This window comes from Chaetodon trifascialis, chromosome 14, assembly GCF_039877785.1.
Source record: "Chaetodon trifascialis isolate fChaTrf1 chromosome 14, fChaTrf1.hap1, whole genome shotgun sequence".
NCBI lineage: Eukaryota > Metazoa > Chordata > Actinopteri > Chaetodontiformes > Chaetodontidae > Chaetodon > Chaetodon trifascialis.
In genome coordinates this window covers 879224-898456 of record NC_092069.1, presented here as the reverse complement: position 1 = coordinate 898456, position 19233 = coordinate 879224, and the positions used below count along the sequence as shown (strand labels likewise).

Below are 19233 nucleotides of genomic sequence, written 5' to 3'. Positions count from 1 at the left end.
ATGGCTCACTTAATAACTCTGATCAAGCTTCCCTCAAGAAACTGTTCCTGCTCCAGTTTCAATGGAGTCAGCCCTCCATTGCATGGTTTCCAAGAACCCCTCTTCATGGTCATGGCAGCTTCTGTGGGTAGAGTATGCCCACAAACCATGACCGGTTGACCACAGGTTGAACTCTGATGTTGTATTTTGAGAGACAATAGTTCCGAATGGGACACTGATCTGTACTATGGCTTATCTGTCTCTGCCACACCTGAGATCAAAGTCAGTGAAAGCAATTTCTGCGTACTAGGGGTACTGCTATTGGGTCCTAAACCTACCCGTTACAACTACAGGCTTAGCAGTTTTCAGTTTCTGCCTGTAGGATGAACCAAACAGTGATCAAAGAGCCACAAGGCTGGACATGCCTCAAAAGATAGTGTATTGTTCCTGATGACTGTGCCATCAGTGTGTGAATGGGTGAGTGTGGCATGTGTTGTAAAGCTCCTTGAGTGGTCAGCGGACCAGAAAAGCACAATATAAATGCAGTCCATTTTAGGTAACACACGTTTGAGAAATTGCAATTTTTTAAAAATGAGTAGTCCAGGATGGATTTCATAGTTTTTAGAAGCAATAGATGATAAACATGAGGCACAGAATTTTTAAAAAATAATTAATGTATTAGATTAGATTAATTAGAATAGATTCAACTTTATTGTCATCATCAAAGACAACGAAATGCAGTTTAGCGTCTAACCAGAAGTGCAAATTGCCATATGCAAAATGGTCATCCATCCATTTTCTATACCGCATATCCCTTTCGGGGTTGCGGGGGGTGCTGGAGCCTATCCCAGCCGTCAACGGGCGAGAGGCAGGTACACCCTGGACCGGTCCCCAGTCGATCACAGGGCACAAACAAACAACCACACCTAGGGGCAATTTTACAGTCACCAATTAACCTAATGAGCATGTTTTTGGTCTGTGGGAGGAAGCCGGAGTGCCTGGAGAGAGCCCACACATGCACGGGAAGAACATGCAAACTTCACACAGAAAGACCCAACCTGGGAATTGAACTGGCAACTTTGTTGCTGTGAGGAACGCGCACTACCTGCTGCGCCACCGTGCAGCCCCAAAATGGTCATATATCCAAGAAATATAAATATGAATTATTATGAATATGAGACCAAAATTATTTTATTGACCTTAAGCTTCAGTGATCATTTATTTCAGGGTAAAAAAAACAGTGACACAATGATAAAAGATTCAGCCCTTTCTTGTCTTTCTTTTTATTTCCCTTTCTGCATTATAGAAAGAGCCTGTGGATTTATCATGCTCAAGTTAGTTCGGTTTCATAATCTCTCTCTCTCTCTCTCTCTCTCTCTCTCTCTCTCTCTCTCTCTCTCTCTCTCTCTCTCTCAGTGCCTGTGGATCCAGCATTAACCAAGCTTTTCAGGTCAGTGATATTGAAAAAGTACGCTGCATTGGTACACAAGCACACACACGCACAAAAGCAACACAAACACAAATGTACAGATAGGCGGAAATAGCCAGAGAATTGCAAACACGTACTCATGCTCACCTACACACATACAGTTAGACACACAATTGGTCTACTATTGTCTTAGCGTCAAGGTACAGGTCATCAAACACTATCTGGATCAACTGTCAGCTTACTGTCCTCTACTGTTAGCTGTTAGCTCGACTGTTAGTTCTGTTTCTTCAGTCATGAACAGATAGTTATAGATAGTTCTCTGTCCTCGTTCTTCCTTCCTAGCATGAATTCCTCTCTCTGCCTCCTTCCCTCCCTTTGGACGTTTTCAATGTCACAAAAGGTGATAACAGCAGAACAGAAACAACAAGGTTCAAATTATTCTTCCCTCTAGTTAATAATATTTCCTCATATTAAATATTAGATAAGTGGGGTTTCTGGAAGGTACAGCGCAACTTTATTTCAAATTTGAAGTTTTTCTCTGTCACTTGAAGAGTTTCTTCCTTGTGCATTGTTTAAAAGCTTTTGTATTTTTTACTGGAAAAGTGTGAGTGTAAGCTTTAAGTTCATTATAATGCATGTTAAAAGACAGCAGTTATCTGAGTTTACATGTTGTCAATAAAACAACACTTGATAGAAGATATAGTTACAGGGCTGTACCTCTGAGATGCCACTTTAGACCATTTACTGACCATTTGACAACTTGTGGGGTGGGGGGTTCACTTAACCTCTGTAGCCTACCTAGTTTGTTATGTAATGTCCATGCAGTTGCTTCTTAATTATTTGTGTGATTAAAAAAAAACAACAACATTTTAATACTTAGCATTATTACTATTATTTATGTTATTCTTCATTAACACACTTTAGGTACAGTTGTGGAAAAAATATACTATTCACTGTTGCTGCCCAGTTACACTGCAGTCTGGCACACCTGCAGAGCACTCACACTAAACTCCTACAGGCTACATGTTCTAATGTTGTGTTGCCTTTATATATCCAGACCTGACCTGACCTATCCACGATGATCTGTTATTGACTTGAAGTAAAGCAATCTATACTTTGTTATAAAATTTGGAATATTTAAATCAGTATGTAAAATATTTATCAACACTAGGGTCAGTCTTGCTAATCTTGGCATGGCAGCAGCAATAGGCCATTGGATGTACTGTCTGACTCAGTTACATGAGCGAATTTGGCCAGCCCTGAATCCCCTAATTGGTCTCTCCGGTATTCTTCATAGTACAAGGCATGTACTGGAAGAGTCAAAGGCAGCAAGTGTGTATGGGAGCTGATATCAGCGGCAGCCAGGTTGAGTTGAGTCAGTGCTGAAGAATTTCAGAGGCAAGCAGTGGAAAAAAAATCAGTCGGTCACCACCAGCACCGTAAAAAGCTACAGTTCATCACACAATATTCAAGTGATTTTGTAACTCTGTTTAAGGTTCGGATGCCTCCATTTTACATGTTTTGACAGCAGCATCTCTACTACACAAGTAAAATGTGTGTAAATTCAGACCAAGCAAAACCGCTACCCTCAGGTAATTGTTGATTTTTTGAACATTCGTGAACTTGAAAACGGCCTGGGGGGGGGGGGTAATTTATTCTGTTTGTAAGTGCTGTGCAGCTTACATATGTCATGATATACACTGCCAATGCCAATGTCTACCCATGCACAGTGGCCTTAGTTACTTCAGAAGATGCTCTAATCATTTTTTGAAGTTTTCTCAAGCTAAAGCTATCAGTGAATTGCACAACATATTTGTAAATTTGAAATTAGAATAGAGTTAGCTCAGCATTTTCCAAAATATTTGTTCACTCAACTTTGAAAAAAATGGTACAGTAACAAATTTGAAGTTGGGCTTTTTAGATTGCAGTCTTTGGGGAAGATAAGGAGTGCAGGCCAAAGGATCGAACTGGAGTTCATTAATATTAGCCACTCAGCCTGCTTGTCTACAATAGGTCCAGTTCTGACATTTAAGTTTATGTACACAGAGGATAGAATAAATTTTACATATATGTTTGTTTGTTTTTTTTGTTTTGTTTTGTTTTTTTGTAACTTTTCATTGCCACGCCTGTAACCCATTGTAATTCAAAGGTGGGTATTTCAGTGTCCTCTACTTGTCTTTGCAAGTTGTTTCCACCCTAATAATGTGTAAATGGTTGCAGGTAAGATAAGGTCTTCTGTCTACCTATACAGACACACATATTATATATGTGGAATATTATATATGTGTGTGTCTGTGTGTGTGTATTAGTGCTGTCAATCGATTAAAATATTTAATCGCGATTAATCGCATAAATGTCATAGTTGAATCGCGATTAATCGCAAATTAATCACACATTTTTATCTATTCTAAATGCCAGTCATTCACATTTGAATGAATCAAATCTCACACATTTTAACACTGTCAATAAACAGATGACAAAAAATAAATGCTTGGTTACAAAAAAGCCACTTCAACAACCCTTTCTAAGGGATCAAAACAGGGTGATACAAGATAAAGTTACAAAGTGCACATCATTGTAAACCAGGATTCAGCCTATAGTGCAGTTAAACCATGGCTTAAACTTTCGTTTCTTAAGTTTCCTCTGAACATACGAGCAGTCAGACTATAATGCTCTTCTCTTTATTCACCAGAGGCTTATCAACCCAGCCTCTTATTTCTCTCCAGAAGGAATGAACATTACTTGGCTATGGCTGCAGTAAGCTTGTTTTTAGTTGCGGTATCCATATGCCTCTGTCCAAATTTTGGTCCTGTCAGCCGACCCATCTGGCAACTTTTTGAAACTAAACTTTCTATTCAGAATCTTGTTTGCATCCATTTCGGCGTTTCGCGCTTGACATCCGCCTACACTTTCACAGCTAGCAAGCAGGCAAGACCAAAACATGCGTGGGGCGTGCCTATTGTTTTGTTTCCGGTTTACAATCGGATCCTGTAGTTTTTGTAACGTTACCAGCAGTGGCCACAGCTTATAAAAAAATATTTCAAACTAGTTTGAACCAAGTTCACTAGGTCACAAAGAACGTTAATCGCGCAATTAAAAAAAATGACGCCGTTAAAATTGATTTGCGTTAACGCCTAATAATAGTGAAGGATTTCAGAAGGAGAAGGTCAGACTCAGACTGGTTGTTTAGTTTAATTTTATCATGGATCCCCATTAGTTTTTTTATAAGGAGGACTATTCTTAAATTCAACTTCAACTTCAACTTTATTTATATAGCACTTTAAAAACAACCAGAGTTGAAACAAAGTGCTGTACAATTTATAGACAAAACAATAATAGTGGAATAAGATAAATAAAATAAAAGAGGAATAAACACTAAAATAATTGCTTTATTTTTTTTTAAAACAATTAAAAGCAATAAAACAACAAGTAAAAACAAACCATAAGACACTAAAACAAGAGTAGAGTCTCATGTGGAGTTGAAAGCCAAGGAATAAAAGTGGGTTTTAAGACGAGTTTTAAAAATGGACAGTCAAGGGGCTTGCCTAATGACTGGTGGTAGCTCATTCCATAATTTTGGAGCCACCACAGAGAAAGCTCTGTCCCCTCTGAGCTTCCGTTTTGATCTCGGTACCTCCAGGTACAGTAGATCAGCTGACCTGAGGCACCGAGCAGGAGCGTAGAGGTGAAGGAGCTCAGAGAGGTAAGGCGGGGCGAGACCATTTAAAGATTAAAAAACGAATAAAAGAATCTTAAAATGGACTCTAAAGTGCACAGGCAGCCAGTGGAGGGAGGCCAGGATGGGAGTTATGTGCTCCCTCTTACGCACTCCAGTTAACAGGCGGGCTGCTGCGTTTTGCACCAGCTGGAGGCGTGCGAGGGAAGACTGGCTGACTCCAAAATAAAGTGCATTACAGTAATCCAGCCGAGATGTAATAAAGGCATGGATTACTGTTTCAAAGTGCTGTTGTGCAAGGAAAGGCTTCACTTTTGCCAGCTGCCTAATGTGGAAAAAGCTGGACTTCACTACAGCACTAATTTGCCGATCCAATTTAAAATCACTGTCCATCTTAAAACCCAAGTTTGAGACTGTTGGCTTTACATAGCTTGCCAAAGGGCCCAAGTCAACAGGAGGGGGATCACAAGGGCCACTGGGGCCAAACAATATCACTTCAGTTTTTTTCTCATTGAAATTTAGAAAGTTCAAGGCTTTGATGTCTTCAAGACATGACAGAAGTGGTGTGAGGGGCATTTTTCTTTTTCAGCGGCACATAAATCTGACTGTTGTCAGCATAGCAATGAAAAGAGATGCCATGTTTTCTCAGGATGGAGCCCAGGGGCAGTAAATATAGAGAGAAAAGCAGGGGGCCTAAAATCGACCCCTGTGGAACCCCATACAGTAGTGGAGCAGAGCTGGATTCCGAATTTCCAAGGCTTACGCTCATACTCCTGTCGGCCAGATAAGATTTGAACCACTCCAGTGCAGTACCACAGATGCCCACTAGGTGACGTAACCGAGCCACTAGGGTGCTGTGGTCCACAGTGTCAAAGGCTGCAGTTAGGTCCAACAAAACCAGGATTACATGGTCACCAGAGTCAGTAGCCAGGAAGATATCTTTAAAAACTCTCAATAAGGCTGACTCAGTGCTGTGCTGAGTCTTAAATCCAGACTGAAAGACCTCCAGGACACCATGCTTATCCAGGAAAGACTTTAACTGAGCATGGACAACTTTCTCCAAGATTTTAGAAATAAAAGGCAACTTGGAAATGTGCCTAAAGTTGGCCAACACGCTGCGATCAAGGCCAGGTTTCTTAAGTAGGGGCTGCACCACTGCATGTTTAAAACTCAGGGGAACAACTCCTGAAGACAGACCGTTTTCCCTATACTAGGAAAAACCTCTTTAAAAAGACGAGGAGAGAGAGTGTCACAGGGAGAACCTGACGGCTTAATACCAGATCTTCTAAAAACGACAGAGACACAGGCTCAAACTCATCAAGAGCTACAGAAAATGGGACAGGGTCAGAGGAATCAGATGTAGGAGTTGAGATGACAGCCCTAGCAGTAGCAACCTTATCAATAAAAAAGTGCAGGAAGCTATTGCACATTTCAGGAGATGCCTCCAAGCTGACAGGCTGTGGGGCATTAAGAACAGTGTCAATGATTTTAAATAACACACGCGGGTTGTGACGATTAGACTCAATGAGGTTTGACAAGTATTTTCTTTTGGAATCTTTAACAGTGCTCTGGTAGCAGCGCCAGCAGTCCTTTAGGATTTGGAAGGAAACCTGCAGCTTGTCCGTCTTCCACCTGCGCTCAGCTTTGCGGCACTCCCGTCTAGCTGCACGAGTTCTTCCGTTAAACCAGGGCTCAGATTTAGCTTTGGGCTGCACAGTTTTTAATGGAGCCACATAGTCCAGTATGGTTCGGCAGGAGGAGTGAAACCAGGAGCTGAGCTCCTCTGTGTTAACAGAGGCAGGATAGACACAGAGCTGATCAAAAGACACAGTTAACTGACCAGCAGTACAAGAGTTAAAAATCCGACGTCTCTGAGCCGGAGCGCTAGATTCAACCTGAGCGTAGGAGAGAGCAACTTCAAACAGGACAGGCATATGATCAGAAATCACGTCGTCACAGATCTCCAAGTTAGACACAGATAACCCATGAGAGAGGACAAGGTCTAATGTGTGTCCATGTTCATGCGTGGGAGCAGATACACACTGCACCAAATTAAAAGAGTCAATAAGGCTTAAAAAGTCCTTCACCAAAGGCTTATTGGGGCAACACACGTGAATATTAAAATCCCCGCGAAGGAGAACACGGTCATACTTAGGCATAAATTCAGCCAGAAGACCAGAGAAGTCATTTACAAAGTCACTATTATATTTGGGGGGGCGATAGATAATGGCGCACAGCATCGGGTCGGAGCGACCCACCTCAAATAAAGTCACCTCAAAGCTGGAAAAAGAGGATGAGGCGATGCGCTGCTTACATTTAAAGTTGTTTTTGTAAACCGTTGCCGTTCCTCCACCACGACCCGACGTCCGCGGGGTGTTAAAGTAGGAACAGCCGGCAGGTAGAAGTTCCACCAAAGCGCTGCACTCACCGGCACCGATCCAAGTCTCTGTCACACAGAGGAAATCCAGGCCATGGGAGCTGAAGAAATCCCTCATGATGAAAGTTTTGTTCGCCAGGGATCTAGCGTTCACCAAGCCAATCCTGGTGGGAGCTGGGGCCTGTGGTCCGGTGGTTCGGGGAGCCCAGGGCAGTGTCCTCAGGAGCCGGTGGTTTACCCCGCACTGAGAGAGCCGAAGAGGGCAGAGGCGGCAGGGCCGGAATCCCTCAGATGAGCCGGTGACAGGTACCAGACAGGCATCGATGGGATCCAGGAAACGCCGGGGCACCGCAAAAGGAGGGAATAATCCATGTCCTGTCCGGGAAATGGACGAAGGGCATGCCAGCCGGAGTTTCAGCCTCACTACCCGACCGCCGCGCCTGCCGCGGCGCCGGAGACGCTTCCGCCGAGAAGGTAGGGCCAGGCCCGGTATAGGTGAGGCGGAATCCCCGCCAAGAGTGAGGGCAAGGTATTCTGACCACCGTGATTAAAAGTACCTACATCTCTGATATTCTGCCGGAGAAACAAAAGGGACTGGCGATCACACACCAACAGAGACTCAATTTGTTTAGTGCCGATGGTTAAAAACAATAAAAACACTAAACATTGCAGGAGCAGCAGACGGCCAGCCATACACACAGGCGCCATCTTTCACTTTCACTAATTCCAGAATTACATAAATGAAAAACAACAAAAATAACAAAATGAAACAAAATACTAAAAAATAAGCAATACAAGGTAATAATAAGAAGGTCAGACTCAGGGTGGTTAGCAGCTGGGCACTAGGAGAGTTGGACTCACTGATGTTGAGAGCAGGCTGATGTTGGACTGGTAGCAGAGCACTGAAAAACAGTAGGAGAGAAATATTAACACAACTGAGTTCAGCATCAGTGCTGCTCAGCTCATACAGTCCATGTCTCACACACTCACACAGACAGACACACAGTCTCACCACAGAGGAGCGAAGGACTTCAGAAGGCAAAGGTCAGACTCAGGCTGGTTAGCAGCTGGTCACTAGGAGAGCTGGGTGTGGTCACTGAAAGCTGGTCTAATAGGAGCTGATGTTGGAGTAGGGGCACTGTGGAAGCTTGGTTTGATCACTGGACATCATCAGCAGCAGGGGAGGGGTGTCCCGGGATCTGCAAAGAAAATATCAGATTCATGATATATCATTCAGAACTTCAAACCTTGAAATGCAGATACCCATTAATAAAATATGTTACTCACCATATAGAGTCAGACCATCACGTTTCTCCTTGCTTCCCTTCCAGCAAACTCTGCAATGATGTCCTTGTAGTCCAGCTTGGAACAAAAACAAAACACTGAATCTGCCTTTTCCGAATAAACAAGCCATTTTCTCTCCATCTTTTCACCATTTGGTAGTTTCCTTATGAACAATGCTTCATTGAAGTGCCTGTTTTCATGATCCCTTGGGTAAGTGAATCCTGTTTTTACCCTTTGAGGACCTCTTTTAATAATAGCATCTATCATTTTCGAGTCCATCCCGTTATGCCAATTTCCTGGATCATCTAACATCATCAATGTGGAGCCTGCCTGCCTAACGTTAGCTTCATCACCTGTTGTGTACTCATCTCCTGGATGCGGTTTCTGCATCCTTGCTGCTGCTGCCCATCATCACCTGTCGTCCTGGTGGCAGTGGGGGTGGCAGTGGGGTAACGTTACCGACGGTGCTGCTGCTGGAAACGTTAGTGTCAGTGGTCCCCTCGTCGTCCACCTCCGAGCTAAAATCATCCCCCTTCTCGTCCGTTCCCTCCGCATCGACGTGCTCCTCCAAGTCCACAATGTTCGCAACGACAGACATGAGTGTGCTGCTGCTAGCAACGACGACGTTAGCTCCTGCACGAGGGCTAGTGCTAGCTTCATCACTAACGCTAACCGTAGTCTCTGCAGCATCACTCGATTTATCACGTTTTAAAAATTTGACAAATGAACCTTGCATGGAGGCCCTCAAAGCTTCTTCCCTCTTCCTTTTTTTCCTCTTCTCATTCCCCAATGCAAACTTTCTCCCTCTGTCTCATTCTCTCGTCATTTTTTTTCGGCTTGCTGACTCACTCGCAAGTAACGTCTGAAACGTAACATCGCAAACGTGGAAAAGTGGGCAAGAGGTCAAAGGTTGCAACTCACTTAATTATGGACTGCTCTTTCTCTTTTTATTTCTTCTTTGGAGGTTGGGGGGTATCAGAGAATATTTTAAAATTTAATTTTAATTTAATTTATTTTTTTTTCCCTCTCCTGGCGCGAGGCCTCCATAGCACGAGGCCCGAGGCGGTCGCCTTGTTTGCACCCCCCTCACGGCGGCCCTGGCAGCAACCCACTTTGCGATTGAGTTTTTCAGTTTTTCTGTCGTGGCTTTGCTCATTCGTTTTCCTAACTCACCAAGTGTGGGTTGGCGGAGTGAGCTCACGGTAGCACTAGCGGCACTAGCAGCAACTACATGTTTAGCATTTAAATGATAATTCAGGCTGGAGCTGCTACGGTGATAGGAAAATTCTTTTTTACACAAGGTACAAATCACTGCGTTCTTGTTAATAGTCCCGTCTTTGTTCTTTTTATAAATAAACTTGCCGTTCAAAGGTCCAAGTAGGCTTGCCTCGCTCTCCGGTGTCGCATCCATGTCTGTTGTCACCCTGCTTTTGACTAGTGGCGCAGGTAGGATGCGACCTGCCACTGCAGCCTACGGGTCACTCAAAGGGCCAAATTTAAAATGCTTGCGCATTGACTTGCCACTCATGATTGATTGGGTTAATTTTTATAGCACGTTAATTTGCAGCTATATATATATATATACACACACACACACACACACACACACACACACACATATATATCTGGCCCGTTGACAGCTGAGATAGGCTCCAGCCCCCCCGCGTCCCGAAAGGGATAAGCAGCATAGAAAATGGATGGATGGATGGATGGATGGATGGATGGATGGATGGATGGATGGATGGATATTCCACCTGGAAGATTACTGTGTAGCCTTTAGAAGATATTCATAGATAGTACAAGGTGCACTCCCACCATCCCACCAAGTCCTTAATCCCCCTCCACTTTCAGTCTTTTAACACACACACCCCACCACCACCACCACCCACCCACCCCCTTCCCCCGATTCCACTGCTGCTGCTGCCTGCGATAGTAATTAATCTGGGTGGGGATCGAGGGGGGATCTCCCGCCTGAGGCATCTATAATGTCAATAATGCTGCTTGATGGCCTCCCTCCCAGGAGAACCGAAAGTCTTCAGGATGAACAACCTTGACTTTGCACAGAGCAGCATGGGCAGTGTCAAATCGGCTGTTGCTGCTATGTTTGTGCATGTGATTGTACATGTGTATTTATGTACATACCCTACTATTTATAATGACGTGGGTGAGGACCTTGGGGGCCTCATTCTTCATACATGATACTGAATTAACTCGATGGGAGTTTTTAAAATTTGGCACAGGTCTGGATATATCAGTTTTTCCAGCCTCGTTCAAAATTTATTGTAAGCTGTACACAGAGTTTATTGCTCTCAGATACAAACTTAAACCTGCAATATTGACATCTTTTTTTTTACATGCAGCTGGATCCTGACTTGTTAAAGTTAATAAAGTCTCAAATATCAACATTGGTATCTGCCTCAAAAATCCAGTTTTGGTCAAGTTCTTATATAAATGATTTGTAAATCATTCCAGTTACTGGAATTCAGGACTCAACAAGAATATGGCAGTCAGGTGCCTGACTCTCCTGGCCTCAGAATTCTTCAGAAGTAGAACTGTCATAATCATCAAGACTCAGATAACTTCTGGAAGTCTGTATACTGTATGGCAGAAGTGTACGACAAGCAATAAGCTTCTGTGAGTTTCACTGAGGTGGTATTATTGGTGTCTTACAGTGGCACAGAAACAGGACATTGATTCCACACATAGAATAAAAGTCACCTTGAAGTCCAGGTTTGATAATGTGTGGGAAGAAGCAATTTAAGAGGGTCCTTTCTGCATGTCTGTGCATCATTGCTGCTGCCCCTTGTCTGTGTGTAATGAAAGCAGCCACTCTACATAACAGTGGTTACATAGGTTTTTGCTTCTCAAACAATCTTTCCAACATTCTAGTAGTACCCAAGAAATACAAGGTCACAAAGAGAAGCATGTATGGTTCTTCTTTAGCTGTCTAATCTAAACAACAGAATCCAGTCTCCACCCAGCATGTCAAGAAATTAAGACAAGAGCTCATCTTTCTGCATAGACAGCCTGGAACCACTCCCACAAGCTTAGTAGATAAAAGGCCTGGGTCAGTTAACCATGCAAATGCAGAAACACATACATTTTATATCTAAAAAATAATTTCCAGAAGATCGCTTTTCATTCAAAGCTGCAAATACATGGTTGAATTTCTTTCATCAAAGAAAAAAATAATAGCTTTAATTCTAACTCCATCTCAATAAACCTCATCATGGTTTTCATAGTCGAGGTGGGGTGGGGGAGGGGCTCTGCGAGACAGAGAGCTCACAGCATAAACATTCCCCTCCACAACTCCTTTGTCATTTGAATATTTATAGTCTGTCATGCTAATTGTGTTTATTGGGTTGTATAAATACAACGCATGAGCTCAATAGGGAAGCAAAGCTTTGTGCCAGACACTGGATGGCAGAGGCATTGGGATAAAAATTGCCCTGAATCCCCCATATCTGAAAATAGATGGCTTTTCCTGCAGTAATCCAATTTCAAAAGACAAAAAGAGTTGTTTTACGTAACTAGGACGGCATGGGCTTTTGTTAATTATGGTTTTAATGCACAGTGAAGAATTCCCCTGATTTTAAACAAAGGCCATGATTTATGAAGATATTTTTGTGTTTTGGGATGTTGTGTAGTTGACCAAGCGCAGGACTCAAAGTATCACATCATAAAAGTATTGAATCTATATTTCTAGAGGTGATGGATGTCTTGCTAAAAGAAATAAGGTGTTTCACTGCATGCATCAGAAAAAAAATGATTTAGTGTAAAAGCTATCAATATGCAAAGATTTTCAAGGTCAATGTCTTTGTGCCAACGGCTGGCTAGCAGAGGTAAACTATTCACTCCCTTATTGGCATTCATCAACAAAATTCAGGGAAAACAAATCCAGATTTGCATGATTTCACCTTGAGCGCGCAGATTTCATTGTCACACCTGGTGTGCTTTTGCACGGAAGTGCTGAGAACAGTTAGATAAGGTGGATAACTGCTAAAGCCGATTTTTTTTTTCTTCTGTTTTTCTTCTGCTCCTCTGATTTCTGTTCTAATACAAAAAGCATAAGGTTGTCCTCTGTCAGCAACTGGCCAAATGAGGAAGAGGTAAAGTCCTGGCCCCAGCATTAATTGATGGTCAACATAATGATAATGATGATGATAAGGTTAATGAAACATTTTAATTATTCAACATAACTGTGTAATGTGACAAGTGTGTCAGTGAATCCCTGGCCTGGCTGTTCACACAAAGGGCTCTATTTTCAACTCTGACGCAGGCGCGGCGCAAAGTCAGGTCCGCTGCGCCGACGGGGCGTGGCGGCGCAGACTTTGGTATTTTCCTGCACTGCGCCGCCGGCACATCTCCTTCTCCTTCTCATCTCAGTCACACCCAGCGGCCCAACTCGGAAAGAGGGAGGGGAGAAGGCGTGGAGTGGGTTTGACACAGCCGAGTCAAATCTTCACCAATCACACCAGCTCCTCGCCTCACCTTTAAATACGCCGCTGGTGAGGCGCATGGCAAGTTTCGAGGATGACTGAGCCCACGCCAGAAAGTGTCTGATGCCCAAACTTCTCCCAGGAGCAGACTGACGTCACTCATGCCTCATGACATCCGTTTGCACACCCATTTGTATATACTGTTTATTTTTTCTCAGTATATATATATTGTTTAATGTTCTGTTCTATATTTTGTGGTATATTTTGTATTTATATATATATATTCTCAATATAAATATTTTGTATATTTGCTTTTTATATACATAGTTCTCTCTCTTTTCTTTCTTTTCTAATTTTATTCTAATTCTCTTCTTGTAAGGAGCACTGCAACAAAAACAATTTCCCCTTGGGGATAAATAAAGGATTTCTGATTCTGATTCTGATGTCTAAATATGAGATCCTTAGATGGTAACTCCTCGGCCTCCTCCTCATCCTCCCCAAAGCAATGATGTACTCCATCTTTGTAGATAACGTTAAGCATTACAATGATAACATTTGTATTTGGAATGAAATGACGTGGGTAATAGCGGACAACGATCATCACTTACGTTTTTTCCATGTGTCTGTCTCTCTCTGTCTCTGTCTCTCGAGTGCTCTGAGACAGATGCAGTATATATGCTCTGTAGGATGCCACGGCTGTTTCTGGTTGGCACAGCGATGTTAATTGATTAGTTCGCATCCCTGTTTCACCTGTGTACATTCGTCAGGGTGAGTGACCATTATGCGTGCCGAACGCGCTTGCGATGTGGTCAGATGAGATACAGGTCAAAATATCTAAATTTAGGTCTGACTGTATGTGCTGACTCAGATAGTTGCATTGAATCGTGGTTCTTGCTAATTATTGATCGCAGTGAAATGCCAGACACTGTGGAAACCTGACTGTGAGGTATTGGTGATGTGAGCACACGACTCTGCCATTATGCCGACACCTCGTCCTACTGCGCCGCAACGCCCATCCTGGCGCACCTCTGTACGCCTCGGTTTACCAAAATACCAAGTGCGCCGTGCGCCCGCTGCGCTGCACGAGTCGGCGGAGTCTAAAATAGACCCCAAGGTGTCTCTTTAACACACACACACACAGTGTTTTTATCATTTTATAGACTTAGATTCACTTCCTGCAGCCTTACCCTAACCCTAACCATAACCATAACCACCATTTGCCTATTCTTAACCCTATACCTAACTAGGTAATAATAAGCGCCCTTATCTAAACCTAACCCTTACCTAACCCGTAACCCTATCCTCAGTCTTGACCCTAAAATTTAATGATTTATATTAAGGGGACCTGCATTTTGTCCCCATAAGGGAGGTGAGTCCCCACAATGTGACTGTGTAAAGATTTTTGTCCCCACAATGCGATAAATACCAGGTCGCACACACACACACACACACACACACACACAAAAGAGTCTTTTCTCTCATTCTCTCTGTCTAATACCACACACATCCACATTTACCAAGTGTACATGCCAGGTCATTAAAAACAACTGAAACATACATGAGGATATCAGTTCATCAGCATGCCCTAGACCCTCCATATCTCACTCTCTGTTTTTGTTCGGTCACTCCTTTCTTCCCTTCTTGTTTTGTCATCTTGACATTCCTCTGCTCTACCACTTTTAATTTCCCTGTCCCTCCTGTCACTTTGCCCCATCCCTGCTCTTTTTCTACCTTCCTTCCTCCTTCTTTTTCTCGACCCCTTCCATCTCGAGCTAATTCCCTCTTCAGATGGCGCATCTCCCATTTGTGTACATATCAAAGTGTTTGGACTATCCAACAGAAGTTGTAGGAAGGTGCAGTCATTAATTTGTTTAGATGGTGGCATTCTATTGGTATCCTGCACCTCTCTCTCTGCATCACATGTCGCCTTAGAATATTTGAATACACTCAGAGGCTCTGCAAGTGCCATAAGACTCATCCATACATGGGTGTTTGGGTTAGTTCGCAGCTGTTGGGTGTGTATTGCATGTGCATGTGCATTGCGTGTGTATGTGCACTCACACCTCAAACTGCTATCAATTAAGAGATAAAATAAGGTACAACTTTATTGATCCCACGCAGCGGAAATAACGCTGTTACAGACAGCAATAATAGCAAGAATAAAGAAGGAACTGTAGAAAAAGAAAAGGAATACAAAATAGAATCAACTATAGACTAAACAAGCTGGTCAGGAGAGCTTGCTCTGTCCTGGACTGCCCTCTGGACACCATCAAGGTTTTATGTAGCACTGTACTCCTGTTGCTTCACATCACAAGATCACAAACCTATGTTTTGCTGTACTTTGTCATTTGTATTTTTACATTTGCTCATGTCTGTTAAATTAGTGCAAATATCACATATCACATATGCAATATTCCATATTTTTCTACTGTGCAATAGTACAAAAGCACTGCATTTGCCATGTCTGAATCATGTGCAATTGAAAATTTTTTATGTCTCCTTTGAGAAACTTAGCCATCCTTTCTAAAGGACATAGTATCTTTACACTCTTGTATATAGTGTACATATGTATATATGCATTACAATTGACCCCATATGCTATCACAATCACCCCTGCACATCTGGATAGGTGTAACATTTGACCTCTAGTGTTTCTTTCAATATTATAATTCTAATATTGCTTGTAAAAACATTTAATGACTGTTAACAAGTAGAACGCAGATATACATTACCATCCATCCATCCATCCATTATCTTCCACTTATCCGGGGCCGGGTTGCGAGGGGAGCAGTCTGAGCAGGGACGCCCAGACTTCCCTCTCCCCGGACACTTCCTCCAACTCTTCCGGGGGGATCCCGAGGCGTTCCCAGGCCAGCCGAGTGACGTAGTCACCCCAGCGTGTCCTGGGTCTTCCCCGGGGCCTCCCCCCGGTGGGACATGCCTCCCTAGGGAGGCGTCCAGGGGGCATCCGATAGAGATGCCCGAGCCACCTCAGCTGACTCCTCTCGATGCGGAGGAGCAGCGACTCTACTCTGAGCTCCTCCCGGGTGACAGAGCTCCTCACCCTATCTCTAAGGGAGCGCTCCGCCACCCTGCGGAGGAAACTCATTTCAGCCGCTTGTATCCGGGACCTCGTTCTTTCGGTCATGACCCAAAGTTCATGACCATAGGTGAGGGTAGGAACGTAGATTGACCGGTAAATTGAGAGCTTCGCCTTTCGGCTCAGCTCCTTCTTCACCACGACAGACTGATACAGCGACCGCATTACTGCAGCCGCTGCACCGATCCGCCTGTCAATCTCACGTTCCATCCTTCCCTCACTCGTGAACAGGATCCCAAGATACTTAAACTCCTCCACTTGAGGCAGGAACTCTCCTCCAACCTGAAGGGAGCAAGCCACCTTTTTCCGGTCGAGAACCATGGCCTCGGACTTGGAGGTGCTAACTCTCATCCCAGCTGCTTCACACTCGGCTGCGAACCGCCCCAGCGCATGCTGAAGGTCCTGGCTCGAGGAAGCCAACAAGACAACATCATCCGCGAAAAGCAGAGACGAAATCTGCCGGCCCCCGAACCGAACCCCCTCCGGTCCCTGGCTGCGCCTAGAAATCCTGTCCATAAAAATGATGAACAGAACCGGTGACATAGGGCAGCCCTGCCGGAGTCCAACATGCACTGGGAACAGGTCCGACTTACTGCCGGCAATGCGGACCAAGCTCCTGCTCCGGTTGTACAGGGACTGTACAGCCCTCAACAGAGGGCCTCCAACCCCATACTCCTGGAGCACCTCCCACAGAATGACGCGAGGGACACGGTCGAATGCCTTCTCCAAGTCCACGAAGCACATGTGGACTGGTTGGGCAAACTCCCATGAACCCTCAAGCACCCTGTGGAGGGTATAGAGCTGGTCCAGTGTTCCACGGCCAGGACGAAAACCGCATTGTTCCTCTTGAATCCGGGGTTCGACTATCGGCCGGATTCTCCTCTCCAGTACCCTGGAATAGACTTTACCAGGGAGGCTGAGGAGTGTGATCCCCCGATAGTTGGAACACACCCTCCGGTCCCCCTTTTTAAAAAGGGGGACCACCACCCCAGTCTGCCAGTCCAGGGGCACTGTCCCCGTCTGCCACGCGATGCTGCAGAGGCGTGTCAACCAAGACAGTCCTACAACATCCAGAGACTTGAGGTACTCAGGGCGGATCTCATCCACCCCCGGCGCTTTGCCACCGAGGAGCTTGCGAACTGCCTCAGTGACTTCAGCCCCGGTGATGAATGAATCGACCTCCAAGTCCCCAGTCTCTGCTTCCTCTACGGAAGACATGACAGAGGGATTGAGGAGATCCTCGAAGTATTCCTTCCACCGCCCGACAATATCCCCAGTCGAGGTCAACAGCTCCCCACCTCCACTGTAAACAGTGTTGACAGAAAGTTGCTTCCCCCTCCTGAGGCGCCGAACGGTTTGCCAGAATTTCCTCGAGGCCAACCGGTAGTCCTCCTCCATGGCCTCCCCGAACTCCTCCCAGACCCGAGTTTTTGCTTCTACAACCGCCCGAGCTGCCGCACGCTTGGTCTGCCGGTACCCATCAGCTGCCTCAGGAGTCCTATGAGCCAACCAGGCCCGATAGGACTCCTTCTTCAGCTTGACGGCATCCCTTACTTCCGGTGTCCACCACCGGGTTCGGGGGTTGCCGCCACGACAGGCACCGCCGACTTTACGGCCACAGCTATGGACGACTGCATCAACAATGGAAGTGGAGAACATGGTCCATTCGGACTCAATGTCTCCAACCTCCCTCGGGATCTGGTTGAAGCTCTCCCGGAGGTGGGAGTTGAAAACTTCCCTGACAGCGGATTCCGCCAGACGTTCCCAACAGACCCTCACGGTACGTTTGGGTCTGCCAAGTCTGTCCCGCTTCTTCCCCTGCCAGCGAATCCAACTCACCACCAGGTGGTGATCAGTTGACAGCTCAGCCCCTCTCTTTACCCGAGTGTCCAAGACATACCGCCGAAGGTCAGATGATACGACTACAAAGTCGATCATTGACCTCCGGCCTAGGGTGTCCTGGTGCCACGTGCACTGATGGACACCCTTATGCTTGAACATGGTGTTCGTTATGGACAAACTGTGACTAGCACAGAAATCCAATAACAGAACACCACTCGGGTTCAGATCGGGGAGGCCGTTCCTCCCAATCACTCCCCTCCAGGTGTCACTGTCGCTGCCCACGTGAGCATTGAAGTCTCCCAGCAGAACAATGGAGTCCCCGGTTGGAGCACTTTCCAGTACCCCTCCCAGGGACTCCAAGAAGGCCGGGTACTCTACGCTACTGTTCGGCCCGTAGGCCGAAACAATAGTGAGAGACCTATCCCCAACCCGAAGGCGCAGGGAAGCGACCCTCTCGCTCAGCGGGGAGAACTCCAACACATGGCGGCTGAGCTGGGGGGCTATAAGCAAGCCCACACCAGCTCGCCGCCTCTCACCGCGGGCAACTCCAGAGTAGAAGAGAGTCCAGCCTCTCTCAAGGAGTTGGGTTCCCGAGCCCAGACTGTGCGTGGAGGTGAGCCCGACTATCTCTAGCCGGTACCGCTCAACCTCCCGCACTAGCTCAGGCTCTTTCCCCCACAGTGAGGTGACATTCCATGTCCCCATAGCCAGAGTCGTTGTCCAGGGTTTGGGTCGTCGGGGCCCCCGCCCACGACTGCTACCCATTCCACATAGCACCGGCCCCTTCTGATCCTTCCTGCGGGTGGTGGGCCTACGGGAAGGTGGGCCCACGTCGCTCCTTCGGGCTGTGCCCGGCCGGGTCCCGTGGGCAAAGACCCGGCCACCAGGCGCTCGCCTGCGAGCCCCAACCCCAGGCCTGGCTCCAGGGCGGGGCCCCGGTGACGCCAATCCGGGCGACGTACGCTTCCTTGCTTTAATTCCTTTCATAGGGGCTTCTTGAACTGCTCTTAGTCTGACCCGTCACCTAGAACCTGTTTGCCTTGGGAGACCCTACCAGGGGCATTAAGCCCCGGACAACATAGCCTCTAGGATCATTCGGGTACTCAA

General features: G+C 45.5%; 1 protein-coding gene across 10 annotated transcripts in view; it reads left to right on the top strand.

The window, feature by feature from the left end:
* Positions 1-19233, top strand: part of myt1lb (myelin transcription factor 1-like, b) — a 180203-nt gene that overhangs the window by 86125 nt on the left and 74845 nt on the right. For 9 of the 10 annotated variants that reach the window (XM_070979298.1, XM_070979294.1, XM_070979299.1 and 6 more), the window contains exon 4: positions 1396-1429. The exons of the other annotated variant lie outside the window; for it this stretch is intronic. In XM_070979298.1, coding sequence (XP_070835399.1) covers positions 1396-1429 — 34 coding nt within the window. The remainder of the gene's footprint in view (positions 1-1395; positions 1430-19233) is intronic. 10 annotated transcript variants of the gene reach the window in all.